This window comes from Cordyceps javanica, chromosome 6, assembly GCF_051103115.1.
Source record: "Cordyceps javanica chromosome 6, complete sequence".
NCBI classification, from domain to species: Eukaryota; Fungi; Ascomycota; class Sordariomycetes; order Hypocreales; family Cordycipitaceae; genus Cordyceps; species Cordyceps javanica.
This window is the reverse complement of record NC_139300.1, coordinates 1,550,371-1,577,653: the sequence shown is the minus strand read 5'-3', so window position 1 is coordinate 1,577,653 and position 27,283 is coordinate 1,550,371. Positions and strand designations below refer to the sequence as shown.

Genomic DNA, 27,283 nt, shown 5'->3' with positions numbered 1-27,283 from the left:
GGGCGGTGAAGATTTCTGCCGCTGCTCTAGCCAGGGGAGCTCCAAGCTCCCGCCAGCTGCTGGGAATCCATTTGTGGGACGAGACCTATACAGTAGCACCTTAGCTGACGGGTATTTATGCACCAAAGCCTACTGCGTGTGCGTGGTGGTCAAAACAAAAACCGATCTTCGGCTGCTGTAATCCGTGGCCAAATTTCGGCTTCTTCTATTCATCAAGCCTTTGGCTAAGAGTTTTCTGCGATTGAGGGCCAACGAGCCAACTATGGTACCCGGCAAGCGCGCCAGGGCTAGCTAGCTACCTAGCGATCCAAGACAAACTAGCTGATCAAGCCAGATGCAGAACACGGCAGCAATATAACAGTACAAATGTATGGCACGAACGCGATAGAATGTTCTTCAGGTGGATGAGTCAGTGATTGAGAACCTTTCCATTGATCCTATAACCTGTTTATAGACCGTGACATAGCCGCTGGGGAAGCAGCTAAATAAACATGTGGAAAGTTTACGGTTTACTAGTTAGGGGAAGTGGCAGAAAAACAAAGACCAAGAAAAAAAAAGCAGAAATGGCTAAAGAGAAAAGAGAAGTGCCCAACAGGTGAAATAGGTTATATAAGAAAACTATTGAAGAGAAGTAGCAACAGGTAGTCGTGATGAAGACCGTGGCGTCACGTGTATTATGCTGCCTGGATTCACCAACTACTACCTACCTACCTAGTAGTAGGCAGCTGGCCGCGCTCACCATGCGACACACCAGGTCACCACAGGTGCAACTTCGCCATGTCTTCCGCATACACGGTGAAAACAATTACAAGTCAGTAGCTTGTCGTGTTTTATCAATTGGCCATCGAGCTAACCGCCCATCAACGCAGTCGACCTCACGACTGGGCCTCTCAAAACACGCGACAAGGCTCTGGACGACCTGAACCAGCTTCTGAGCCGCAACAATGTTGCCGCTGTTGATCTGTCCGAATTGGGGGACAAGGCCTTTCATGACATCTTCGAGGGTCTGTTCAAGACAGTTCTTGAACAAAAGCCCAAGTATTTTGACAAAAAGACCTCAAAACCTGCTGAGCTTCGTTTGAATAAATGTGCAAGAGCTGTGAGAGCAGCGGCGAGCCGTGGAGCCCCAAAGCTCAAACAAAAGACACTTTCTGCCATTATTGATCACATTACTCAGGTTTTGCCTGGACCGGGCGATGGATATGTGCGTCCACTACTCAACGACTATGTCAAGGCTCTCACCGAGATCCTATCCCGCGCAGCCAACGTCGAGTACTTCTCGCGTAAGGACGGCCACTTATGGCAAATTTGCGTTGATTTCTACCTCGATATAGTTTCGCATTGCATTCCGCAAAATGGACCCATAGATCAGGGCCTAATTGGCCGCAATTCGCCAGCTCCCAGTACACCACGCTCAACATTGCGGTCTAATTCAGGCTCTCTCCTGAGTCAGAAGCTACCAGAGATCGCAGAAGGCGAACCAGCCAGAGATGCTTTGGAAGGCCTTCTTTGCCTCGTTAGTGCTCCGAATGCTCATATTTTGAGCCAATACCAGGATATTGCAAGTGTAGCTCTGCGAGTACTGCGCCTTCACAATTTAAGCCTCGGCTCTCTTCAGACAATGAGTTTTGCCATAGTCAACGCGATCATTTCAGCAACGCAGTTAGACGATCCCGCATATACCGGCAGTCTTGTCCAAGATCTTTTGCCGTTGATGGCTCATTGGTGGAGAGCAGACAAGGTATCGCAAGACGATACCATCAAGTCGTTGCGCAACGAGATTCTTAGAACAATTCTACTTTCGCAACCGCAAATTGAGCATTTGGCTGTCAATAAATGGGATGATAACGTCAGAGAAGATGTTGTGTACTTACTAGAACCTCTCTGGCAAGAATACTCGAAACGAAGCTCAAACTACCAACTTCAGCTTGGCGATATTACATTCGCAACAAAGTCGCTACCCACAGACTATCTGCAAATAGGAATTTTTGGACTGAATCCATTGAATATGGAAGCCGAGGGTTCATGGGGCATTGTCCAGTGCATTGCCGCTCTAGAAGCAATATTAGGACGACAAAAGCCGCTGGGTGTTTCTTCACAAAGAGCCGAGCAACCGCGGAAAAGACGTCGAGTTGACCAAGCAAATAGCAGGCTTCGAATTCGACTCAAAGATCGACACATAGAGATTGTGTATACCGCGCTTCAAGTCATACCCTTTATATTGGCGACTGGAGCGCTGGTCGCTGATGAAATTCAGGATCTGCTCTCGGAGATTATCGGATTGACAACGCACAAGGATACTTCAGTTGCATCCTGGGCTCTGATTGCCTGCTCTAGCTGCCTGAAACTTTCCAACTCAACAGCTAATATGATTGACGACTGGAAGCAGCTTTGGCAAGTTGCAACGAGAGCCATCAGCTTACAAAGCACATGCCGCGCTGCTTGTCTGTTAATTCATAGCATACTTGAAACAGATATCCTACCACATCACTCTCTGACGGATGATATCAATAGCATCATAACGACCGCCGATGTGAACGGACCTGCTACGTTGTGCGACACGTCTATAACGCTCATGCACCACCTTCTCTACCTGAGAAATACTATCCTACCAAGTGCGAGTCAAGCAACATCTAGCTACATTATACGATGGGCCTTGTGGCTTTGGAATCCCGCGGATACCTCTGCATTTTCATCACAAGGACAATCAATGCAGCCAATCAACTTGGTCAACCTCTTGCGAGCTTGCTGTGGCATGAAGCCAGTCATTGGAAATCTGCGACAAACAGTCATCGGTGGTGTATTATGTGAGACCTGGAAGCTGCAGAAAGATATCGGGAAGTTCAATGAGTACCACCTTCTTCTGAACCGTGAAGCAAAGGCCACCTCTCACGTTACCTTAAAGTGCCACGTCCCAATAGAGACGACTGGAACTGCATCCGACTCCAACACATTCTTTCCATCAAAGAAGCTCTTGCTGGAGCTGATTTTTCCCAAATTTGAGGAACTCAGCGAGATTTGCACGTCTTGGTCGAAAAAGCCTAACGAAGGCGGCAGTCAAATATCCCAAGAAAAATTCGAGAGTCTTCTATTTGCCTGCATTGTTGGCGCAATGTTACTACCTGAAATTTCTTTTCTGAACTCGAGCCAATCCGCTCTGGTGGAAAGTCTGATTATGAGCAACACAGAGCGTGGCATCACACAAGCGCTTGCCTCTGTGGACGCGAACGCACTTATCCAGCAACTTTTTCGTATCATCAGACCGTGTATCCCCGATCTAACGCATGTTGGGATGGAGAGACTACATGGGGAAAACGAGGCTCTTCTTAGGCTGCTCATAATCTCCGTGGATACTTTGAATAAGCACAATTTGCCCAAACATTCGACTGGAAGCTACGACATGATGGAGCTGGATGATGAGTTTGAATCCCAAAGCAGTCGCGGTATGAACTTGAGCACATCTATTTTCCTCCCTCGCTCTATTCACCAAGTATGCCTGAGCCCGACATGCTTCTACGCTGACACTCGTTGCCGGCTGAATTTTCTTGTCGCCTCGCAACGTGACGAAAGTCAAGTTGGCCTAGTACCTGGCGCCTTCATTGACCAGTTGATCAAATTTTCGGATGAAGAATTACTAGCGTGCTACAAATTCTTAATTGAGTTGTTTAGTTCTGATCTAGTTACCAACACTGACGGAGCATTGGCGATTATACAAAGACTAGGAGAGATTGTTGGCAGCAATGAATACCGATGCTGCGAAGTCGCCTTTACCACCTGTGTCGAGGTTATGCACGGGCTGTGTAGCATGTGGCTCAATGACGGTGGCGATTTGTCTAACAGTGTTGGTGACTTGTATCACTACTTCATTCAAACCTGCCTTGATGCCAACTTCTTCTCACCGCGAAGCTTGAAAGCGCTATCGGTATTGCTGTTCACCCTACTAAGGCTTGACCCCGGCTATGGCACAAGCTTGAAGCTAGACTCTTGCCGAACATCGCTGCTATTCATTCTCAGAGAAGGTTCCATGGACGTCAAATATTTTGTCGCAGAAAGAATCGCGGATCTCTTTGAGCTCTATATTCTCATGCTACATGATGAGGTATTTGTGGATGTTCTTGGAAGCCTGCCAGCAGATCCAGAGAGCGAGGCAGGTATAGCCTGCCGCTTGCTAGCGCTTTCCAACCTGGCGCAGAGATGGCCGACTCTTTTACGGCGCTGTACGTACCATATCTTTGAGACGCCTGGTAAAATTTCGTCGGTTTCGGAGCATGCACGTCGCTGTATCGCAGATATCTCGCGCTCTCTCAATCTCGAATCACCAAAGGAGCTGTTTGGTCTGTTTACACGCCAACTGCTGTATACTTGGATGGAGAGTGACTCTGTCGAGGAAATTCCATTTGCAATATTCGGATTCGAATCACTAAGTGAAATGCTGACAAGCGCCCAATCTGATGCCATTGGTCTCTCAACCATGAGAGGCCAGAATAGTGTTCGAAACGAAATTGCCAGACACATTGGAAAGACTGAGGTCGAATTGCTACAAACCAACTTCGCTGCAACTATTAGCTACAGCACTGTTTTTACTGCTGCTTTCGAACCATCGAGCAATGAAAACGGCGAGGTCAAGATAAAGAAGAAGATGGGAAACAAAATATTCACAGAAAGTATATACAGCAATTTCGTGGACATTGTCGCCTTCTTCTTCGACATCATTGACCAAGAAGATGCCGTCGAAAAAGTCTTTGCAAGAAGTGAAGAGCTGGCATACGCTGCAAAGATTTACAAAGATATAACCAGAATAGCACATTCGGATACGAAGCTTCCACCGAATCAGCAGCCAATGTTCCGAGCAAAGTATGTTATTCATGAGCTGGCTCGCTTATGCCAAGGGACTGAGTTTTTATTTAACGAGCTTTGGACTTCTGCGCTGATTGTGTCTATCGCCAGAAAGCTTTTCAACACTGTCCACCCAGCCTTGGGGTCACTGCATGCTTGCTCTGTCTTGAGAAAGGTACGGATTCTGATTTGCTTGGCGGGACCAGTCGCACTTGAGTCGTATTGTTTAGAGATGCTGCTCAATTCCGTACGAGCATTTATTACGGACTCGGAGTGTGCTGATGATGCGCTGGGTATTAGCCAATACCTCTTAGAAAGGGGGGCCCCTTATCTACAGCAAACTCCCTCTTTCTTGGCCGGCTATGCACTATCAGCATTGGCTTCTCTTCGAGTTTTCCTTGAGTCCAGCCAATCAAGCACCACCCAGGAAAGCCAATTCAAAGCCACAATGAATAAAGCCACAAAATTTCATGAATGGCTGGCAGCTTACTTGGAAAGCTACACATCACCGACATTTAGGAGCGAATCGCAGAAGGTCTCATTTAAGTCTATTACTAGCTCAGCTGCCAAAATACGATCATCAGGCAATGCTGAGAAAAGCACGTTTGAAAGTAAACTGCTGCTTGACATTCTACGGGATGGAAACACAGAACATGAGCTACTAAACGAACCGTCCCGAGAGCTGGCAATGGGACTTTTATGTGGTGATTTCAGTATCCCTGACCATGCAGGTAATGATATACTCGGCACAGACAGCGAAGCCTTGTCGTACGCAAGTGCAGTGTGGAGAAGTTGCAATACAAAAGATCTGAGTGCAAACTATCTGTCTTGGGCAGGAAGAGTTGTCGGCAGAGCATTTGCCGCATCTGGAGACATACCAGAGGGTATTGTTGCAGAGTCAGATGTTGCAACATATACCAAAATTGCCGCTGGGCCGAACGGCTCTGAGATGGGCTTGTTGTGCCTTCTCCAGAGTCTCACCTACAACAGTGACACCTTGACGGCCGGTCTGGCTGAGTCAGTTCTGAGGGCTGCGATATCAAAAGCGGTTCTACAAGAGGACGAACCGCTTCTTATTGCTTGTCAGCGGAGCTTGGCAGAGCCTTTATATCTTACCTCACAATGGTCGCTTTATCGTTCTCCGCCTTCGGAAAATGAACAGTCCCAACCGAGCCAAGACGAGCAATCGATATGGGATAGTGATATTACCTGTGAGAGGTGGCTTCCTGACCTCAGTATTTTAATGGCGAACTCCGTGCCGGATTCAATCCTGCTCTCAGTACTATCTCCGGTTTTGGCCAAAGTCAAAGGGTTCGCGGATAAAGCATTTCCTTTCATTGTCCACCTGGTTCTACTCTTTCAGCTCGAGCAACAGCAAGCGATGAAGCGTTCTATCTCGACAGCACTTAAAACCTGGCTAAAGACAAGTCATGATTCTGCGCGGCCCAGAATAACCCTCTTAATCAACACGCTGCTCTATCTTCGCACTCAAGAGTACCCAAAAGAGAGTTCGATATCTGATCGGCTGCATTGGTTGGAAATCGACTACTCGATGGCAGCGGCTGCGGCAACGCAGTGCGGAATGTATAAGACCGCACTTTTATTTGCGGAGCTAGCATCCATCGAGACAGGCCGACAAACCAGACGCGCCTCTGCCGCTCGTGAGCACGACCTCGGCTCAACGCTTCTGTCCGTGTTCGAAAACATTGACGACCCAGACGCATACTACGGCCTCGCCGAAGAGGCTAGCCTATCAAATGTGCTCTCGCGAATTACGTACGAAAACGACGGAATGAAAAGTGTTGCCTTCCTTGGGGCGCAATTTGATAATCATATTCGCTTGCGCAACGGCTCAAGTACAGTCGATGTACAGGCTCTTGTTGGTGCCCTTAGCTCCCTTGGATTGTCTGGACTGGCGCATTCTCTTCAACAAACTCAACAAACAATCGATACCTCACCTACTTCTACAGAAAACACTTTCAAAGCTGCGCAAAGACTAGAAATATGGAATCTTCCCGCACCAAAAGATAGTGACAGCTTTGCAGTGACAACTTACAAGGCCTACCAAGCTATACACAATGCAACAGAAATCGCTTCTGTCAGAAATGTTGTGTACGATGGATTTGCCAAAACTGTAGGCAGTGCCACTGGAAATAGTCAGCTCATGATATCTGCCCTCAGAAATAAGCTCGGTACACTTGCTGCGCTAAGCGAATTGGACGACCTGATGAATGTTACCCGCAGCGATGATTTGACCGATATGCTTGGCATCTTCCACGCACGCGGTGACTGGATGAAACGCGGACGATATGAAGATGTGAGCAACATCTTGTCATGCCGAAGTATGACAATGAGTATGCTGAGCCAACATTCCAACGTTCTTCAAGAAGCAAGCCTATCGACCGCTGTGATGCGAAAAGCCGAGGTCGAGTCTTTATTATTGTCATCTGGGCTTTATAGATTCCACGAAGCCACGCAAGAATGCCTAAATATCGCCACGTCGCTGTCTAATCTCATCCCTGCTTGTCGGGACCTGGATTTACATGTCGACGCCTCAGTCAATATCGAGGTCGCTAACTCATTGTGGGATCAAGGAGAAATGAGCACTGCTATTCAGATGCTACAAGCCATTGATGCAGAGTCGGCACTGAACAGACAAGCGATTCCAGTTACCAAAGCAGATTTGCTTGCCAAGATCGGTGATAGACTGTCTGTTGCGCGAAGAGAAAAGCCCCGTGATATTCAGAAAAAATACCTGGAACCAGCCTTGAAAGAGATTGGCAGCACGAACTATGGTACGGAAGCCGGCTTGGTGTTCCATCAATTTGCGCTGTTCTGCGATGGCCAACTTCAAGACGCTGATGGACTCGAAGACTTGGAGAGGCTTCAAAACCTGCGGAAAGCGAAGAGCGATGAAGTTTCAGAACTGAAAGAATTGATTGCGTCCACAAAAGAAAGCCAGCTGCGCAAACGATACGACTATGTGCTTTCCAAAGAAAAGCAGTGGCTCGAACTCGACGAGCAGGAACTGCGGCGTGTTGAGCAAACAAGAAGTGAATTTGTTCGCTTGAGCGTGGAAAACTACCTGCTTTCTCTTATTGCTTCCGATGCCCATAACAACGACGCGCTACGATTCACAGCTCTGTGGCTGGAGAGGTCAGGAGAAGAAGGAACGAATAAGGCTGTCGCTCGCTATCTTTCCAAGGTTCCAACGCGAAAGTTCGCAAACCTCATGAACCAGCTTACGTCACGGTTACAATACAAAGATAGCGCGTTCCAAAAGCTACTCCTCGAATTAGTCTACAATATCTGTGTTGACCATCCATATCATGGAATGTATCAAATTTGGTCGGGAACCAAGGTAAGGGTGCAGTCAAAGGATGAAGTGGCCGTTCAACGAGTCAAAGCTACCGAGAAGGTTGCGCAAAGACTTGCAACAACTAAGCCTGTCGCCAACATTTGGCTGTCCATTGAAAAGACGAGCAAGTATTACCACGGCTTGGCAGTGGACAGAGATGCCAATAAATACAAGGCTGGGGCCAAGTTCTCTCTCAAAGATTCCCAGGCTGGTCTCAACCTGGTCATTGGGCTGGCCAAGTACCATATCCCACCACCGACCATGCATGTCGAGATTCGCTCCGACAAGGACTATTCGACAGTTCCAACGATTGCCAAATTGGAGCCGGCTATGACAATTGCCGGCGGTGTCAGTGCGCCAAAGATCATAACAGCAATTGGAACAGATGGCAAAAAGTACAAGCAGTTAGTTAAAGGTGGCCATGATGATCTCCGCCAAGATGCCATCATGGAGCAAGTGTTTGCTGCCGTGTCCTCCCTACTAAAGCATCACCGCTCTGCGCAACAACGCAACCTTGGCATCCGTACATACAAGGTATTACCACTTACAGCCACGTCTGGTCTTATCGAATTCGTCCCGAACACAATACCGCTGCATGAATTCCTTATGCCTGCGCATGAGAGATACTACCCAAAAGATTTGAAGGGCTCACAATGCCGCAAGGAGATTTTCAACGTTCAAAACAGAAACATTGATACGCGTATCAGCACGTATAGGAAGGTGACAGACCGTTTTCACCCTGTTATGAAATATTTCTTCATGGAGTATTTTGAAGACCCCGATGAATGGTACGCGAAACGCCTAGCCTACACCAGAACTACAGCAGCAACTTCGATACTTGGGCACATTCTGGGACTCGGGGATCGACATGGGCACAACATTTTACTCGATAAGAAGACCGGAGAGGTTGTACACATTGATTTAGGTGTAGCGTTTGAGGCAGGCCGCATCCTACCTGTTCCCGAATTGGTTCCGTTCCGGCTCACGAGAGACATCATCGATGGCATGGGCATCAGCAAGACAGAGGGCGTCTTTCGCCGCTGTTGCGAATTCACCCTCGATGCGCTGCGTGAAGAACAGTATTCTATCATGACGATCCTGGACGTTTTGCGTTACGACCCGCTGTATACATGGTCCATCTCGCCGCTGCGCTTGGCCAAATTGCAAAAGGCCAGAGACAATCAGGATGAAAATGTGCCACCGGGAGACGACGCTGAGGGTGGTGACGAGAAGCAGGATAAGAGAAACAATCGGAATGCTCGGAATGGGCGTGATGGAGAGCCAAAGGCAGCCAAGAATGTCAACGAGCCGTCGGAAGCGGACCGTGCCTTGGAGGTTGTTAGGAAGAAACTCTCCAAGGCACTCAGCGTGACAGCAACGGTCAGCGATTTGATCAATCAGGCCACAGACGAGAGGAATTTGGCAGTTTTATACTCGGGATGGGCAGCATACGCTTAGCCATCTGATTTAATTTAGATGTATTTAATTCAATCATATTTGTCGTTTCTCGCGTTTCTCCAACATTGCTGTTTCTTCCTTTGTTTCATCGTTTACCTTTTTCGAAACTACATGAGTAATTGATGGCACTGTGTTTTTTTTTTTTTTTTTCACTTCATTTCATTCTTCATTTTCATCCCCATCTTCACTGCAGAACGAATACGTGCCCATTACATCTTGGATATTGGTAGCGTGGCGGGGAGTGGCACGCTAAAGTTGTAGTGTGGCGGATTTACAGGTGCCGGCTATCTTATCGCCGGCCCCAAATCGCTGGCTGCTGGCTGGGTGCTCGTCTCGAGCGAGTGACATAATCCCATCCAAGCTTTGGCAAACACTCACTTTTTCTCGAAACGCTTACCATCGAACGTGACGAGAAACATACGACATTGCGGCCCAGTACATGACCCTCCATTGACTCCCTTTGAGCGTGTGTTTTGATCTCCTGATCGCCGCCTGTCCACCACGCCTCTACGTAGCTAAGTACAGTTTTGAGCTCGATTGCCGCCACACGATCGTGACATCTTTGTCTGCCCGTGTCGCGGTCCTGCGAAAGTGCCCCCTATGCACTCCGTCGCGGGCCAGGAAAGTTCGCCTTCTCGCCGCCGCCCGCGCCAGCTATCCTCCTCGTCCTCATCGCTCGCGTCCGCGCCCAAACGCCCCAAGCACGCCGACGCCGGTATGGCCAGCGCCAAAGCGCGGGGCAAGCTGCCCGAGGTGGTCGATCTGACCGAGAAGCCTTCTGCCTTTCAGCCCCATGCCGGCGCCAAGAAGCTCGTCATCAAGAACCTTCGCCGCCCAGGCAACCGCGACGCACAGATCGAACAATACTACGCCCGAACAGAGAAGGACCTCGATGAAGGCCTGGGTGCCATTTTCGCAGGCTGCAAACCTGCCGTCCCGCTGGAGAGGCTATATCGCGGCGTCGAGGACGTCTGCCGCAAAGGCAACGCGGAAAAGGTCTATCGGATGCTGATGAAACGCGTCGAAAAACATCTGCAGTCCGTAGTTCTGCCTCGTATAGGTAAAGCTGGCGACGTGCCAGAGGTTGATGTGCTACGGAATGTCCTGGCTGAGTGGAAGACATGGAATACCCAGACGGTACTTGTTACCATTGATATCTAACACAGAATCTCTCTACTAACCTAGATACAGATCCTCATTCGATCCACTTTCAGCTATCTTGACAGAACATACCTACTACGAGAAGCTCTTCCCTCCATCAACGACATGACGATTTCACACTTTCGCAGGATGCTATTTAGCCCCTCGCAATGCGGTGGCCGAAGCCTAGAAAACGATGTCATCGGCGGAGTCTGCGTCCTGGTTGAATACGATAGACGTGGCAGTACGTCTATGGACGGCGAACTGTTAAAAGATTCCATTATGATGCTATATGTTCAAGGCGTCTACACAAAATACTTTGAGCCTGTGATGATCAAGACTTCCAAAGCCTACTTCGAAGAGTTTGGAACCTCCTGGAGCGCATCTGGCTTGAAGGAGTATATTGCCGCCTGCGAGAAGCTGCTGGCCCGGGAAGCCAGTCGCTGCATGGCATACAACCTGGACAGCACAACAGAACGCCTACTCATGGAGCTGGCACACCGAATCCTGATCAATGACTATTCTGAAAAGCTGCTCAACGAAGGAAGCCTGGCGAATCTCATGGGCGACAAGGACTTGAAATCGATGAAGGGCCTCTATGATTTGCTTCAACTCTCTGGCCTACAAAAGAAACTGAAGAAGCCCTGGGTCGACTATGTCAGAAAGACCGGTGCAGCTATTATCTCGGATAAGGAACATGGGGACGACATGGTCATCCGCCTTCTCGAGCTGCGTAGATCTCTAGACTTGATGATTCGCGATGCTTTCGGCAGAGACGAAGATTTCTTATGGGGCATGCGTGAAGCTTTTGGCGGTTTTATGAATGACCGTACTGTGGCTGCCTGTTGGGATACCGGCACCTCCAAGATTGGCGAGATGACTGCCAAGCATATCGATATGCTACTGCGTGGTGGCTTAAAGACGTTGTCGAAATCGCTCTTGTCGGATGCCCAAGACCGAGCCACAGCAGAAAAGGAAGGCCAGGCGAGCACGGGCGACGAAGATGCCGAGTTGGATCGGCAGTTGGACAACTCACTCGAGCTGTTCCGATTCATCGAAGGAAAAGATGCTTTCGAGGCATTTTACAAGAAAGATTTGGCGAGAAGATTACTCATGGGCCGCAGCGCCAGCCAGGATGCCGAACGCAATATGCTGACAAAACTCCGCGGTGAATGTGGCTCCAACTTTACGCATAATCTGGAGCAAATGTTCAAAGACCAAGAACTTGCAAAGGACGAAATGGAGGCATACAAGCAACACTGCCAAAATACAGACGAGGGCAAGCCGCCCGTGGATCTGCACGTCATGATTTTATCAGCAGCCGCTTGGCCAACCTATCCCGATATCCGCCTAAACCTGCCCGACGAAGTTGCGACCCAGATTGAGCGGTTCGACAAACATTACAAAGGGAAGCACACTGGACGTGTGCTCACCTGGAAGCATTCCCTGGCCCACTGTTCCGTCAAGGCAGTCTTTCCCAAAGGGTCCAAGGAGCTTCTTGTGTCTGCGTTCCAGGCCGTTGTGCTTCTCATGTTCAATGGCACCGGCGGCCCTCTCACCTACGAGCAGCTGTCAACCGGCACGGGGCTCACGGGTGGTGAGCTCGAACGCACACTACAGTCACTGGCGTGCGGCAAGGCGCGCGTGCTGACCAAGCATCCAAAGGGCCGCGATGTCAAGAAGACAGACACGTTTACCTTTAATGCCACGTTTACAGATCCGAAATACAGAGTCAAGATCAACCAAATCCAGCTCAAGGAGACCAAGGAAGAGAACAAGGCCACGCACGAACGCATCACCCAGGATCGACGCTTCGAAACCCAGGCGGCGATTGTCAGGATCATGAAGAGCCGTAAAACTATGGGACATGCCGAGCTGGTAGCCGAAGTCATCAACCTGACGAAAAAGCGAGGCAGTGTAGAGCCGGCCGCCATTAAGAAGGAGATTGAGAGGTGAGCATATCTGTTTTGCGTCTGCGTGATGGCCGAAGCTAATTCAAATCATAGCCTGATTGAAAAGGACTACATTGAGCGCGAAGGAAACGCGTACACATACTTGGCGTAATAGCGGCCACTAGATGTAAATATAATATAACGATGTTCAAGAAAAAGAAACGCGCATCACTGTCAAAAACGCTAATCCTGTTTACCGGGGTCGTCGGCGCGTGCCACCTAGTGGCCGGAAGCGAATGGAGTTTGTCGTCCGAGTACAACCGCAGATTTCGCAAGAGGCCGGCAAAACCTGGAGACGATGAACGGAAACTTATGGCGAGCACCTGGGCCCGCTACTGTTGACTGCTTTTGAGCACCTGTCGTTACTCGAGGGGGGTTGGAAATGAGATGCTGCGGAGGAGGGCGCAGCGCTCGGTAACTGTCGCCTTGTTGGTTCGTGCAGACTGTTGCCCCAGATGGTCTTGTTCCATGGCCGATATTCCGAAAACCCTAAAGCTCGAATCTGATGTCTATGCAGCCACCCCTGTAACTACTCTTGACATTGTATGCATTCGCTTAGTATTCTCGCTACCAGACCGCCCCTCTGTAAATTCTGAACCATTTCTTCTTATTATGACGGGTGCTCTTTTGCTGCAAAGCCTGACTTGTATTTGGATTCCCCAAGAACCCTATGGCGTTTCTCGGCAAGAACGTCGCTGGACTGGGTCGAGCGTACCCATCTTAACCACGTTACGAGATCCGACTGGAGTGTGACAGACCGTTTGCAGGACGGTTTACAAAGTAATCGAGGCAACGGGGGCCAACTGGTAAAAGCAGCCGTCAGGATTGCTGCTAGCCTGCCAAATGAAACCAAGATTTTAGCTGTAAAACTAATCACTGCACTGGATGGGCTGTGAACGCTTCGCCCGGTGCTAACATGATGCTGGTTGCCGCAGCACGGACGCCGGTAGGGCAAAGTGAGATGGCAACAAACGCTGATGAGGATAGGCTCCTTGCACACGACGACAACCTCGAGAGATGAGCCGCTGCGCAGACGCCGAGTACCCGATAGCATATCCTGCTACAACGGACAGTGTCGCCGACTACGTGCCCACCATTTTCCGCGACGCTGGCGATGTGATGTAGGCAACTCTCGTAGACTCAGTGTGAGGCGAGGTGCAAGAAGCAGTCGCACCGAGCTCCATCTACTGGGCAGGGAAAACTGCAATTCCGGTACACATTGCACACTTGCCTAGGGCGGCCGCGACAAAACGTGGCGCCTAGGGCGAGGTTCCAGCCGCCATCTCACAAGCCTGCAGTCGCCGGCGCGCGCGCGGGTTTCCGTGGAACCGAGTACCATTCGACAGCGATCAAGTTGAGCAGGACGTAATGCAAGGCCCTGCAGGGGGGAAATGCCATTTAGCCACATATCAGCATTCTGTACGTTTTCCCTTTGATCCATCTCGGGGGGGGGGGGGGGGGACAATCCGAATCGTTAACTGGAGAGGGGAACAACCTACGCAGCGATCCATATCAGTGTCGCGGCGGGCTCCCGCGCCACGCCGACTTGCACCGCCGCCTGGCACGTGGGAGATTCGCATTCCGGCGGCGACGAGGGCTCCGAAAAGACGACGAAGCCGCCGCCGATGGCACCGCCCGTGGCGGCGGCCTCGAGGACTATGCGGGCGACGAGGTAGGCCTTTTGTGCGGCGTTTGCGGCGTGGCATCGCGAGGCTAGAAGAGCCGACAGATGAATCATACACGACAGGTTGTATATGATATAGATGGGTACCTAAAAGTAGGAGATCCCACTCCTCGGTCAGCTGTCGCGAGCCCTGATGTAACCTGGTACGCTCTCAGCAGGGCTGCAGGCAGAAGGGGGGGGGGGGGGCGTGGGAGAGCGTACGTACCAGGACGTATCCAGGCAGGACGTCGTAGTCCCACGAAATGGACGTGTAAAGGAAGATGCCGAGGGCCAGCGCTAGCATGATGATGGCGAGGGCGCGGACGGCCATCTCGACGCCGATGACGATGCGCTGGCGGCGTGTAAGCCGTGCCATGGCGTGGTTCTGCAGGCCCGCACGATTCGTGCTTGCGCTTGCACCACTTGGGATTGAAGGGCGTCAAGGGGAGCAAAGGATGAATAAAGAAACAAAAGGGGAAGAAGAAGAAGAAGAAGAAGAAGGAGAAGAAGAAGAAGGAGAAGAAGAAGCAGTCAGGTGTCTACCATTGTAGATGGGACAATGCGGAAGAAGACGAAGGAGGGTCATGTACGGCGGGCGTGAGTGGTTGGGTGCAGACATTTGTGACATGTTGGCGCGGGGGGGGGAGGAAGCCAAGAAGATTCACGGGTGCCGGCGTTTGCATGTAACACAGGCCAAGGGGCGGGCGGCCTGGCTGGCTGGCTGGGGGGTGATGATGATGATGTAACTGGTAGTCCTCGTGGTTTTTTCTTTCTTTCGTGTATTATCGAGCCATCATGGTAGGAAAGGCGGCTACAGTGATTTGTATTTCACTGCGGCTTCAGCATGCTTTCACAGGGCTGTGGCTGGCTTGTCTACACCACCTCGGATGAAGGAAAAAGAAGGTTTGCGCGGACGTGCGTAGACAAGACTTGGCATTGGGGAGAACAAACATGCCAATTTGGGAAGTGAGCGAGCCGACAATACCAAGCAAGTAGAAGAGACGACGGGGAAATCAAAAATGAGGAATGGTGTAACTAATCAGTACGGCTTACGGATACCAAAGTTGGGTTCGCATCCAAGTTTTTGAACAAGCAGGGTAGGCACCCAAGTACTTGGAAAGCCCAATCGATGATTCGACATGGGTACAATCGATTGTGCAGGGTGTTTCGACGACGTTTGACGTTTGGTACTTGCACTGGGAAATAAAGCAAGTAAGCAACGCAACACATGCGGGCTGCATTTGTATTAGGGCAACTCCATGATGGATGGCCTCTACAAAGACATTGGCTCGGCGGCGGCAAAAAGGGTCATCCGCTTTATTGCGTGCGCCGGAGAGCCATGGCCAGACGAGCCGCGCATAACCAGCATGCACGTGTAAATTGTGTTGGCGGCAACTGAGCCAAGTATATATATATATATATATTTCTATATACATAATCCGTATACGGAGTACTGAGTAATCCGTACAGAGTAATCCGTACTGAGTAGTTGGTAGTGTTGCCCACCCGGGATGAAGTTGCATCCCCTTGCCTTGCCTTCCCCGTTCTTCTCAATCCATGTCCAAGGTGCCCCCCGTTTGAGTTATCGTATAAGTACAGTTCTTGCACAGCCGTAGGAAACGTTGACAAAACGCGGCAGAGTGCCAATTGCTACCATGTGCGGCGCGCCAAACGTCGATGCTACAGCGATGATCCCTGCAAGCCAGGACGACTTGAAAGGCAGCCAGCCGGCCATCAGTAGTAACAAACTCCACTCGCCCCTCCCAACGAATTACTACCAGTATGGGAGCGCAACTAATAAGTAGCCAACCCTACCTACGCGCTGGGCAATTTTTTTTTCTTGGGCTAGGGTCGGTCTTGTACTTAGTAAGGCGGAATGGGCGGCAAGGGGTCGGTCGGCGCTACTAGTAGAAGGAGAGGAAGGGGGGGGGGAAACGACAGAGACGTTGTTGAAACACGAGCCATGTCGAGGATCAAGCCTTATTTTTTTTTTCTATGGAGCTTCGCCCGTCTATAAATCATTTGTGTTTATTTCTCTGGTCAGGTCGTTTATGCAAACGGAGGAGCAGATGGCGAGAGCGTCAGGCTGAGCCACGGGCGAGTGAAAGAGTACTGAGGACCTCACCAAGTAGGTACCTACCTAGGTACCTAGCTTTGTAGGCATCTAGGCACATAAGTAGATAACTCAAGTAGGCATCAAACAAGGTGCAAATTCGTATCTACTCTGTGACTTGCTTACTTACTGGCTACTTATACTCCGTAGTTGTCGAAAGCTTGACGGGTACTTCCTTGACTAGGTATGCAGTTTCCCTCAACCTGGTGTCTCGAGTTGTCTATAATCCGCATTACAGGCTCATCTACCAACCCGTAGGATACTCTGTTACCTACCAGCACTTGGACATTTGAAAAAAGGGAACCCTTCAGGATCAGACTGATGGAGATGTAGTCGCAGCCACCCTGCCTTGCAGACGCCAGTTATTTATTCATCAGTCAAGCCCCCGCCGCAGGCCCCCAAATCCCCCCTTCGGAGGGCCACCGCAGCAACGACCGACTACGGATTACTTACTGAGTACTTACTGATATGAATAGGTAACAGTAGAAAGCCTGAGAGTCACTGGGGTCTTAGGGGGGGCCAGGAAAAGGGGCCATTCCAGCCCACCCCTACTAGCAACCCCGAAACTTTCCACATATCATAATCAAGCGTCAGTTATAAGTACTATTATTACGGAGTACGGAGTGCAGAGGGCATCAACCTTGTGACTGAAAGCGTTCTTTTTTTCTCAGGTTTCTCCAACGGTACGGAATAGTGAAAAAGTTGCTCGGATTTTACCGTGTGCTGCCTTTACCTACCAGTACTCATACCTGGTACCTACTAGTAGGGGCCGATGCGCGCCACTACAAGCTCTACCTAGTACTTACTTATCGGTGCCACCAGGCATCTACATATTACCTCCTGGGTACTTGGTTACCTGCATACTTTGCTTAAGATGCCTGTCTGGTAAAGGGCTACTTACAACTGCCCTACGCCCGATATCTGTACCGATCAGTACATATTTCACTTTGAATCAATCTCCAGACTCCCTCGTCACCTAATATTTATACGAGTCTCTTTCTCTCTCCTTTGCCATCATCTCTCCCTCTCTATCGTTATTTTTTATTCAATTTTTCTCCTCCTCTCTCCACACCTCTACCCCTGTCGCGCCTCATTAAACTTGTAGCACTGGCACCACTGGGTACCTGATCATAGCTGCCTCCACCAAGCCAGGCCAACCACCAAACTGCCCCTAGAACCCCCCCCTCACCTCCCCAGTGCCTGTATGCCGGTCCCGCCCCCTGCCGGCCAATCCCCTGCCGGCCAATCCCCTGCCAGCAACTGCCCGTCCCAACTGTCTTGCCGCTCGCCTCCTGCCAAGTACCTACTGCCGGTACCATCCTTTTCTAAACCCCACCGTCCAGGCACCGTTTGGAGAATCATCAGGTACCTCCAAAACCAAAGCAGCCTCGACACAGGGTACTTGCCACTAGCAGAGGTAGCGCCGTGCCCAAAAGGCTCCAGCCCCTGGATGACTTGCCTTCATCTCTTTTGCTTCCTCCTCCTCGTTACCATCACCATCAGCTCTCCTTCTCCCCGCCGGCATTCCATCATTTCTCTTCATTTGCCTGGCTGGTCATATCTTTTTTTTTTGCGTCTTTTTCTTCTTCTTCTCCATTTCTTCCGCTACATCTTGTCTATATTTTTTCTTCTTCGTCTTCATATATTTTTTTGCCGACCTCGTCGACCCCTGTTTGCCCTACCCACCAAACCTCCATCACCACCAATAATCATCACGCTCGACGACTCAACGGATACACACCACTACAAGGCACCATACCGCTTTTGTTATCGCCCCTTCGCCCGTCACTTGTCGTCTGCCTCTCCCCCCCCCAGGGGCCCTGCTAAGCTCGACCGCCTAGGCTGCTTCGAGCCTCTGCACGACATTCATTCTTCTTTGTTCGTCTCCTGGCTCCAGCCTTGATCCCCTCCCTCACGCTTCTCCTCACCAGCTTCTGCAATCTTGCTTACCGGTAACTTTGCGCTGCTGCGATCGAGTCTCGTCTTCCTTGGCTACCTGTCGTCTCTTTCCAATTCTTCGTTTGGGTCATTCTTTGACTGCTTGCCGGCTCCTTTGGCGTGTCTTGTCTTTGTTCCGTCTTCTTACCTCGACACGCCGCCTTCCACGCTCCTCGCATCCAACCCAGATGCCTACTCGCACCCTGTTTTATTAAATTCTTCGACTTTGCCTTCAACTACTCTCGTTAACAACCGTTTCCTTCGCTTCTCGACTTTTTCTTCTATTCCTTACCCCTCCTGGACGAGCTGACTTTGCATCTTCCGTTTCGACGCCGATACCCCTTTCGAATCTGATTCCATACCGTATTCGCACCTACACCTCCGATCGAATCGAAACTGTACCAATCTTGTGCTTCACTCCTCTCCAGACTCATCGCATTTGCCTCGATCAGCTTAATAGCATACCAAAACACGTTTCGCCTCCTGCTCGACCTACTGTCGTCGTGCTCTCTTGTATCAAGTACATATCCATCACTCACGCGTCTGCACATCCAGTCCCCTGCCCAGGTCTTCACTTGCGCAAATCCATAGTCCGCTGTCCGTGTCCGACTTGGACACGATACCCATTTCAAAACGGCTGTTCTATCTCACTCCGGGCGGGACTCACTCGTCCCCCCTCATCTTCTCGGCATGCAGGAGTTGAACGGCGCCGCCCAGAACGGTGGCAACTCTGGACGCTTTCCCGGTCACGCTTCCAAGCCTTCCAACAGTGATACCGGCTTTTCTCATGGCGCTTTCACCTCCAACGTCTCTGGCTTTGCCGAGAGACATCCTCGCCGCGGCAACATCCCTTCCCTCAACACTCAAGTGAATCCGGGCCATGGCGCTAATCCTTCCGATGTTGCTTCCCCCGGAACTGCTTTTGATATGCAGTTTACACCTCTGCTCCCCTCGCAACTCCTCATGGGAAGCCCCTTCCAACCTGGTAGCCCTGCCGCTTTCGGAAGCCCTCAGTTCCAATCTCTGTCTGCCTTCCAAGGTTCTCAGCAGCCGCACCAGGGCAACCAGCAGCACAGCGGCGGCATGTCCAGCCCTACACAGCAGAACATGTCTCCTCAGCAGTACCATGCCATGGTTTCGCCCTCTCAGTATGGCGCCCCCCAGTTCTTCCCTCCCCAGTCTCCCACCGGGGGCTTCAACATGCAAGCCTCGATGCAACCCGGCTCGCCCGTACCCATGAACGGCCCCTCTGCCAGTGGAACGAGCCGAACCGTCTACCTGGGCAACATCCCTCCAGACACGACGGCCGAAGAGATCTTGGGGCACGTTCGCAGTGGCCAAATTGAGTCCGTTCGTCTGCTTCCCGACAAGAACTGTGCCTTCATCTCTTTCCTTGACGCCAGCTCCGCCACCCACTTCCACTCTGATGCCATCTTGAAAAAGCTCTGTATCAAGGGTCAGGATATCAAGGTTGGCTGGGGCAAGGCTTCCCAGGTTCCAACGTCGGTCGCTCTCGCTGTTCAGCAGTCTGGTGCCTCCCGAAACGTCTACCTGGGCAACTTGCCTGAGGAAGTGACGGAGGACGAGATTCGCGAGGACCTTGGCAAGTTTGGCCCCATCGACACCGTCAAGCTCGTCCGTGAGAAGAGCATCGCCTTTATTCACTACCTCTCCATTGCCAACGCCATCAAGGCCGTTACACAACTGCCTCAGGAGCCCAAGTGGCAAGCGCCGCGCCGTGTCTACTATGGCAAGGACCGTTGCGCCTATGTGTCCAAGACGCAGCAGCAGAATGCTGCTCAGTATCTCGGTATCGCGCCTGGCTACGCTCACATGTTGACCGGTGCCGACCGCGATGTTATCTCCAATGCTCTGGCCCAGCAGTCTGTTGCTGCCGCTGCTGTCGCCACTACGGCCGGAGGAATCAACAATCTAGGTAATCGCACCATCTACCTGGGCAACATCCACCCAGAGACCACAATTGAGGAGATTTGCAATGTTGTCCGGGGCGGACTCTTGCACCATGTTCGCTATATTCCCGACAAGCACATTTGCTTCGTCACCTTCATCGACCCCACTGCTGCCGCCTCCTTCTATGCCTTGAGCAATCTGCAAGGCCTCATGATTCACAACCGTCGACTCAAGATTGGCTGGGGCAAGCACTCTGGCGCTCTGCCCCCTGCGATTGCACTGGCCGTCAGCGGCGGTGCTTCGCGCAACGTCTACGTCGGCAACCTGGACGAAACTTGGACTGAAGAGCGCCTTCGCCAGGACTTTTCAGAGTATGGCGAAATTGAGCTGGTCAATACCCTGCGGGAGAAGAGTTGCGCCTTTGTTAACTTTACCAACATTGCCAACGCCATCAAGGCTATCGAAGCGATTCGCGGCAGAGACGACTACAAGAAGTTCAAGGTTAACTTTGGCAAGGACCGTTGCGGTAATCCCCCTCGCCAGATACAGCAGAGTTCCTCGCCTCGCAGTGACGGCGTTGGATCCCCCCCGGCTGGGGGTTCTCAGAATGGAAGTTCTCCGTCAAACGACGGCAACCAGCAGTCTGCAGCGCTGTTTAACGCCAACAACAACCCACTCACATTGTACCTCAGCCAGCTCTCGCAGCACGCTCACCAACAACAAAACCAGCAACACCTGCAGATGGCCGCTCAACAAAACGCCATGTTTGGCACTGCCCAGTCTCCCGGAAACGAGCTGGGTCTCGACATGCCCCAGCCCCAGCTCAATTCCCATGGTCAGTCAGCCAGTATCTCCAACGGTTATCCTACCAGCACTGGCGTTTCTGCCTCAACAACGATTGGAGGCCTTTTGGCCCCAGGCAGTGGTCGCGGCTCGCATAATCGTGCCGTGAGCTTGCCCGCCTTTGGACCCGGCTTCGAGAATGGCGGCAACAGCCCTGGTAGCCTTCATGGTAGCAATGGCAGCGAGGGCGAGCATCAACGACGCGGCCACCAGTATCAAGCCAGCTACGGCGGCATGGGTGGCAGCGGCTTCGGCCTCGCTATTCAGAGTGGCCTCAATGGCTGGGCCGAAGAAGAGGTAGCCAACTAATGAGCAAGTCGATTGCTCCAAGCACGGCCGGGTATATGTACGCGACGTTGAAGGATTTATAATCTTATTGTAATAATCTTCACCACTTGACAATCTTTTTTTTTTCTTTCTTGTTTATCGATTTGTTGATATTTTCACTCCTCTTTGGTCTTTGCATCTTTTCTTTGTTATCAACAACCTTACATCCTCACCTTTGCTCCTAATCGCCAACGTCAAGTTGGTATACCAGCTACCCCATGTTAATATCCCTTTTTTGGGGCGGAGGATGCCTTTTTTTGTGTGTGTTGTGCGCAAAGCTCAGCTGATTGCAACTCGAAATTTTGAATAATTTCTTTTGGACATGTCTATTTTTTTTTTGGAATAAAGGAGACTCTTGTCCTTTATTTGCATCTTGCGTTGTACGTTGGATACGTACGTGCTCTTCAGATGTGAGGGGTCATCTGTTGAAGAGGAGAATCACAAAGACGGGGGGCCAAGAAATAGGCAGCTCCATGTTACCGCAGGTGAAGTGGGAAAAAAAGGGGGACTGACTGATGGACGGGGCATCTTTGGGCGTAGCTAGAGTAGTAATTTCCGGACGAAGCTTTGCTTTGAAATGCAATGGTTCTTTTCGTGTTACAAAAGCGAGTCTCTCGACTGTGATGTAGTCTTGCCGTGACGATGTGGCTTTGTGGTGTAAACATGGATATATGATGGCATTTATATATGTGAATACTGCTGGTTTCTATGTACATGCTCGTTTGTATCCGTGTAGGTCTATTGCTCTATATGTCCAACCGGGTAATGCGTATGGGCTGTCTTCGTCTCGTCTCGTCTCTCTCTCTCTCTCTCTTTTAGTATCCAGCGGGCTCCGGTTTACTGGGAATCGTCGGCTTGTCCATGTTGGCGCCGCACTGGGCCTTCCAGTCGGTCGGTGTGATGCGGTCCACGATGGACTTGAACGCGGCCTACACAAAAAGAAGGGCAAAAATCATTCGTTAATGTTGGCGCTCAATTTTAGGGTAACAAAAGTTTTTTCTTTTTCTCCCTTTCCTTCTTTATGTACTTACCAGCGTACACAAGGTCTCGTCGTCGTCGTAGTGCTTGCCGGCCGGGCGGCAGCCGGGGATGCGGACGGGCTCGTCATTGTAGCGGACGCGGACGTAGTAGCCGCGCAGGCGGTCCTTTTCGGCGCTGGTGAGCTCGTAGGTCGGGCGGCGGGCGACGCGGCGGGCGCCGCCGAGGATGCGGGGGACCCAGGAGGCGGGGGCGGTGGCGGGGCTGTGCGGCGCGGCGGGGGCCGCGGCGACGACGCGCTCGTCGCGGAGCAGCTCGACGGCGACGTGGCTCGTAAAGGGCGGCCAGGACATGGCGCTGACGGCGCCGCCGGAGCTGTCCCCGGCGGACCCGTCGCCGCCGAGGGCGATGACGGTGGCGGCGAGGGTGGTGTCGTGGCAGCCCGAGATGCCGAGCCTGAGGGGCGCCCCGGCGGCGCCGCTCGAGTGCGGGAGCACGCCCTCGGCGCTGCCGACCATGCGCTCCGTCACGTCGGCGAGGAGGCCGCCGATGCCGAGGGTGCGGTACTCGGCGCTCTCGCGGAAGCCGGCGAACCACTCGTCGACGACAATCTTGACCGAGTCGGCGCGCGTCTGCGGGTCGTAAAAGTCGCGGGGCAGGCGCGTCGCGGCGTCGTCGTGCGCGGCCGTCGCGGCGACTGTGTCCATGATGCCGACCAGGGCCGGGTGCGAGGCGACGCCGATGCGCGCCCTTTCGCCGCCGCTGCTGCTACCCGGGTCGGCCGGGTCGGCGGGGGGCATGTACCGGCGGAGCCGGGCGTTGATGCGGTCCATCTCGGGGGAGCGGTCCCAGCGCTCGGCGGCGCGGCGGCCAAAGGCGCGCATCATGGCGCGGAAGCGCGCGCAGTTGGCCGTGTTGGGCAGCAGCGTGTCGTCGGCCCAGTGGCGCGTGTGGATCGTCACGGGCGGCAGCCCCTCGGCCCGCGTGCCCGGCGGGTAGAGCCCGTGGAGCGTCTGCTGCATCGACTCGAGCGCGCGGGGCATGGGCGTGGCGCGCAGGTACAGGTGGTCCGACGAGTCGAGCGTCGCGGGCAGGAACCCGAGCTGGTCGACGTAGAGGCGGCGCAGGCGGGCGCCGAGCGCCGTCGTCGTCGCGCGGCCCTTGTCGGTGAGCTGGCCGAGCTCGCAGAGGTTATCGGCGGCGGAAGTGCCGGCGCTGCTAGCGGAAGTGCCGAGCGTGGGCGTCTGATTGTCGGAGGCGGAAAAGGTCTCGAGCCGGCGGCGCCACTCGAGCGGCGTCCACGAGGACGAGGCCGGGTCCAGCACAAACGACGTCATGCGCGAGGCCTGGCTGCAGTACGGCCAGAACTCGGGCAGGCCCGTGTTGGCGAAGCGGTTGCTGACGGGCGTGCGCTCGCCGTGGCGCATCAGTATCTGCACCTGCTGCAGCCGCAGCGGCGGCGGGTACAGCCGCGCGAGCTCGTCGGCCGTGTACGCGGGGCGAGGCTCCAGTGACATGGCGTCTTATTTTGTCTGCGGTCTTGGTTTCGTGGTGGCTGTTTTCTGTTTCATGCGAGAGGGAGTAGCAAATATTGGGGGGGGGGGGGCCAACGAGCTAGTTGCAAGGAAAGAAGAAAGGACTGAAACCCCCGGAAGCGGTGCGGAAGGAACCAAAAAGAATAAAAGAGAGTGGTCCAGTTGGGAGCGAAAAAAAAAAAAAGGTGAGAGAGAAAAGAAGAGGTCGAAACGGGTTCGACGGGTGACAGCGGTCAAGGCAAGCGGGCGCTGGGCGGGGCGGCTTTTCCAGTTTTGGGGGGAAAGGGCATGCCGAGGTCGGAAAAACCAGTGGGGGCGTGGCCGGGCCGGGAGGGAGCCGATCCGCTCGGGGGCGCACAACGGCGGAACAGGCAACACGATTAGGTTCCACCGGAAGGGCAAGTATAAGTAGCACTTACACCGAGTTATGTGTAAGTAGTGCGTTGGATTTTTCTGCTTTTCCTCTTCTTTTTCTTGTGAGTTTTTTCTTTCTTTTTTTCCCGTCCTTCTTTCGTCTACGACTTTCCTGCTTCATGTATACGCCGGACAGGCAATGCACGTCTCGCAATGCAGGTGGACAGGGGGATCCTCAAACAGGCCACCTGCCATAAGTAGCCACGGCTGTCAGGGCCAGCAACGTAGAAGCTGACTGGCATCTCCCCCTTTGCCCCCGGATACTCCTACATGGTCGACGTAGCCTGGTATCATCCCATACGTTAATGTCTCGCAGGCTCACAAGAAGGGCAGGAAAAAGAGTAAAAGGGTGAATCTAGTATAAATTGTATGCACTGGTGTCAGGTATAATTTCTCAATTTGGTATCTCGAAAAAACACAAAGAACGAAACAAAGCAACAAGCCAAGTAAGAAAAAACAGAGCAGTCCAGCACCACCGTTCAAGCATATGGCACCGCCACCTAGTATGTCATTAGCGTGTCGTCGCCCCGACTCATCATCAATCTCCAGATGTGCAGCGCCGACATGGTGACGTACATGGCCCAGGGCTCGCCAAGCTCGTCCGTCGCGCCGGCGCCGATAAAGTGAAATCGCGCCTTCTTCGTCCAGCTCAAATTGTCCGCATAGACGGCCACGACGGGCAGCCCGTCGCTCGTCAAGCCGTGCGGGCGCGCCTTCCGGGCTCTCTTTCTGGCGGTCCTCGACTTGCGCTCCGGTAGCGGGCCGTCGTCGGCGCTGCCACTGCCGCTGCCGCCTGCGCCTCCGAGGCGGACCAGCTTCCAACCCTGCGCACTGCCGCCCAGCACGCGCACCTCTTTCCCGCGGGAGTGGCGCCATTCAAAGTCTTCGCGGCGGGTGGTGCCCTTGCCTCCGGTGCCGCCGACGTCAAAGGAAAAAGTGACTCGGCCAGAGTGCACCGTCAGCTTCTCCGTCACGGGCGGCCCGTCCCCGGGGCCGGGAACGGTGATGACGGAGTTGGGCTTGAGGAAGCCCTCGCGGTGGTCGGTGGCCAGGCGGCGGGGCGGCGACGTCTTGGTGTCGGCTCCGCCGTCAAAGAGGATCAGCCAGGGCCGCGACGACCGCAGGCTTATGTGCAGCTTGAGCGCCAAGACGAGCTGGTCGGCGTGCGGGCCGAGTTGGAAGGCGCCGTTGGACCACGGCTTGTAGTAGATGTTCCAGCCGACGGGCACCTTTTGGTACGGCGACGGGCCCGGCGTATAACCCGCAGGCGGCGTGTCGACCCTGCTCTCGTGCTTGTCATCGGCGACATCATCGGCGGCGGTATATTGGGGGGAAGGGAGGCCATGGACAGCGGGGGACTGCTCAGCGATAGCTTCTTTTTCCTTTTGGAGCATGCCCATGGTGGTTGTGGTGTGTGCGGTGGAATGGTGCGTGCGTCGGTAAACCAGGTATATTAGTATAGATTATGGTTGATCTCAATGAGGTGATGATTTGGTGAGAGATGGGCATGCAATCAGGGTCGTTGGTTGTAGGTTTGCAGGAATAGAGGATCAATGTCGGCTTCTTTGGACATATATATCATCAACAATGAGCTTCGTTGCGTAGAGTCGCAAGAACATAGGATCAATTTCGGCTTCTTTGGATACATGTAGCATCAACAATGAGCTTTGTTGCGCGCCTGATAACTGTGTTGAGCCTGTGCAGCCAGGCGCAGTGCCCCTCCAATGCCATCACAACGGCAACCTGCACCGGGGCCAACATGGCAGGTGCTATGCCGGTTTTGTTTGCACGCGCCGCTACCTTTGTAAAATAAACCTCGTGCAGCTTCTTTTTCGGGTGATGCCTAATCTACTAGTCAATATGTACGGTGGGCGCATCGAGAGGGCTGGCGTGTAAGCCGGACAAGCGCGGTTGGGCCAACGGTAATAAGCCAGCCGTAGCCATCGACGTCATTGTATTTTCCGAATCTACTCACTGGGCATGACATCACAGGCACACTTCAATGGACCTTCGCACACACAAAACAGCCCTAGGCATTGCAGCCAGTGCATTGACCCGCAAGAGTGCATATATACAGCAGTCTTTTTTTTTCCCTTAGCTCTTCATGGTAGATGTACAGTGTTCAGAGGTCCGTCTTGGAAACTAGCTCATGCCACCTCCAACCTTCCCAAGCCTCGACGGGATGCGATGAAGAAGAGTGTGGTGGTGCAACCCACAACGGCAGCTACCTAGTACCTTGGCAGGGCTGAAACAGTGAGTGTGGCATGCTCTCAAGAACCAACTCCCAGAGTCTGTTCAAAACCGTCAGACATGCAGGCACTTTTTAATTCTCATGATTTTTTTTTTCTATTCTTTTTTTTTTTCATGAAATAAATCTTGCTAAACGCAAAGAACAAGCCCGGTTGCAGTTTTTTTTTCCGGCTACGAAGCTGGGGGACTGCCAAAGACGGCAACGCCGCCGCCGCCTCCGGTGGCTGTGTGCGGGTGTTTTACGCCTCACCAAGTGTTCTGGTTCCCAGCTCTTCAGCGGATTTTTTTTCTCGGCGCCGAAACGAAAGGCTTGCAAAGGACGAAAGTTGGCACCTATAGCCTTTATTAGACGTATTCAACCTGCTGCATCACACCCACCGTCACGTCGCTGTTACAGCCACCTGCACACAATCTCCGCGTGGCGTTCGCTCTGCATGCATTGGGTTCGACGGTGCGGGCGGCTGAAGGCGGGGCGCCGCCCGACAGCCCTGCCAGCCAAGTCCATCAGCCTTTTCCGCTTCATCCGCGCCCAAGTTCCCAAGTTCCCAATCTCCCTCGTTTCTTTCT

At 52.6% G+C, this 27,283-nt stretch overlaps 6 protein-coding genes across 6 annotated transcripts; 3 read left to right on the top strand and 3 right to left on the bottom strand.

Moving 5' to 3' along the window:
* Positions 1 to 777: 777 nt before the first annotated feature.
* V2A60_008921 (uncharacterized protein) lies at positions 778 to 9,652 on the top strand (the record flags this gene model as incomplete). The annotated part of the gene is made up of 3 exons (XM_083260191.1): positions 778 to 811; positions 870 to 4,854; positions 6,481 to 9,652. 3 exons carry the CDS (start codon positions 778 to 780, stop codon positions 9,650 to 9,652), a joined length of 7,191 nt encoding a protein of 2,396 aa, XP_083116317.1.
* A 600-nt stretch (positions 9,653 to 10,252) lies between these two features.
* Positions 10,253 to 12,856, top strand: V2A60_008920 (cullin family protein; the record flags this gene model as incomplete). The annotated part of the gene is made up of 3 exons (XM_083260190.1): positions 10,253 to 10,789; positions 10,844 to 12,744; positions 12,799 to 12,856. The coding sequence occupies 3 exons, from the start codon at positions 10,253 to 10,255 to the stop codon at positions 12,854 to 12,856; spliced, it is 2,496 nt and encodes an 831-aa protein (XP_083116316.1).
* A 1,383-nt stretch (positions 12,857 to 14,239) lies between these two features.
* On the bottom strand, positions 14,240 to 14,783 carry V2A60_008919 (uncharacterized protein; the record flags this gene model as incomplete). Its single annotated transcript, XM_083260189.1, has 2 exons — positions 14,240 to 14,515; positions 14,634 to 14,783. 2 exons carry the CDS (start codon positions 14,781 to 14,783, stop codon positions 14,240 to 14,242), a joined length of 426 nt encoding a protein of 141 aa, XP_083116315.1.
* A 4,365-nt stretch (positions 14,784 to 19,148) lies between these two features.
* V2A60_008918 (uncharacterized protein) lies at positions 19,149 to 21,521 on the top strand (the record flags this gene model as incomplete). The annotated part of the gene is made up of 1 exon (XM_083260188.1): positions 19,149 to 21,521. One exon carries the CDS (start codon positions 19,149 to 19,151, stop codon positions 21,519 to 21,521), a length of 2,373 nt encoding a protein of 790 aa, XP_083116314.1.
* An 833-nt stretch (positions 21,522 to 22,354) lies between these two features.
* Positions 22,355 to 24,034, bottom strand: V2A60_008917 (histidine phosphatase superfamily; the record flags this gene model as incomplete). The annotated part of the gene is made up of 2 exons (XM_083260187.1): positions 22,355 to 22,468; positions 22,571 to 24,034. 2 exons carry the CDS (start codon positions 24,032 to 24,034, stop codon positions 22,355 to 22,357), a joined length of 1,578 nt encoding a protein of 525 aa, XP_083116313.1.
* Positions 24,035 to 24,966: 932 nt separating this feature from the next.
* V2A60_008916 (uncharacterized protein) lies at positions 24,967 to 25,866 on the bottom strand (the record flags this gene model as incomplete). The annotated part of the gene is made up of 1 exon (XM_083260186.1): positions 24,967 to 25,866. One exon carries the CDS (start codon positions 25,864 to 25,866, stop codon positions 24,967 to 24,969), a length of 900 nt encoding a protein of 299 aa, XP_083116312.1.
* Positions 25,867 to 27,283: the final 1,417 nt, after the last annotated feature.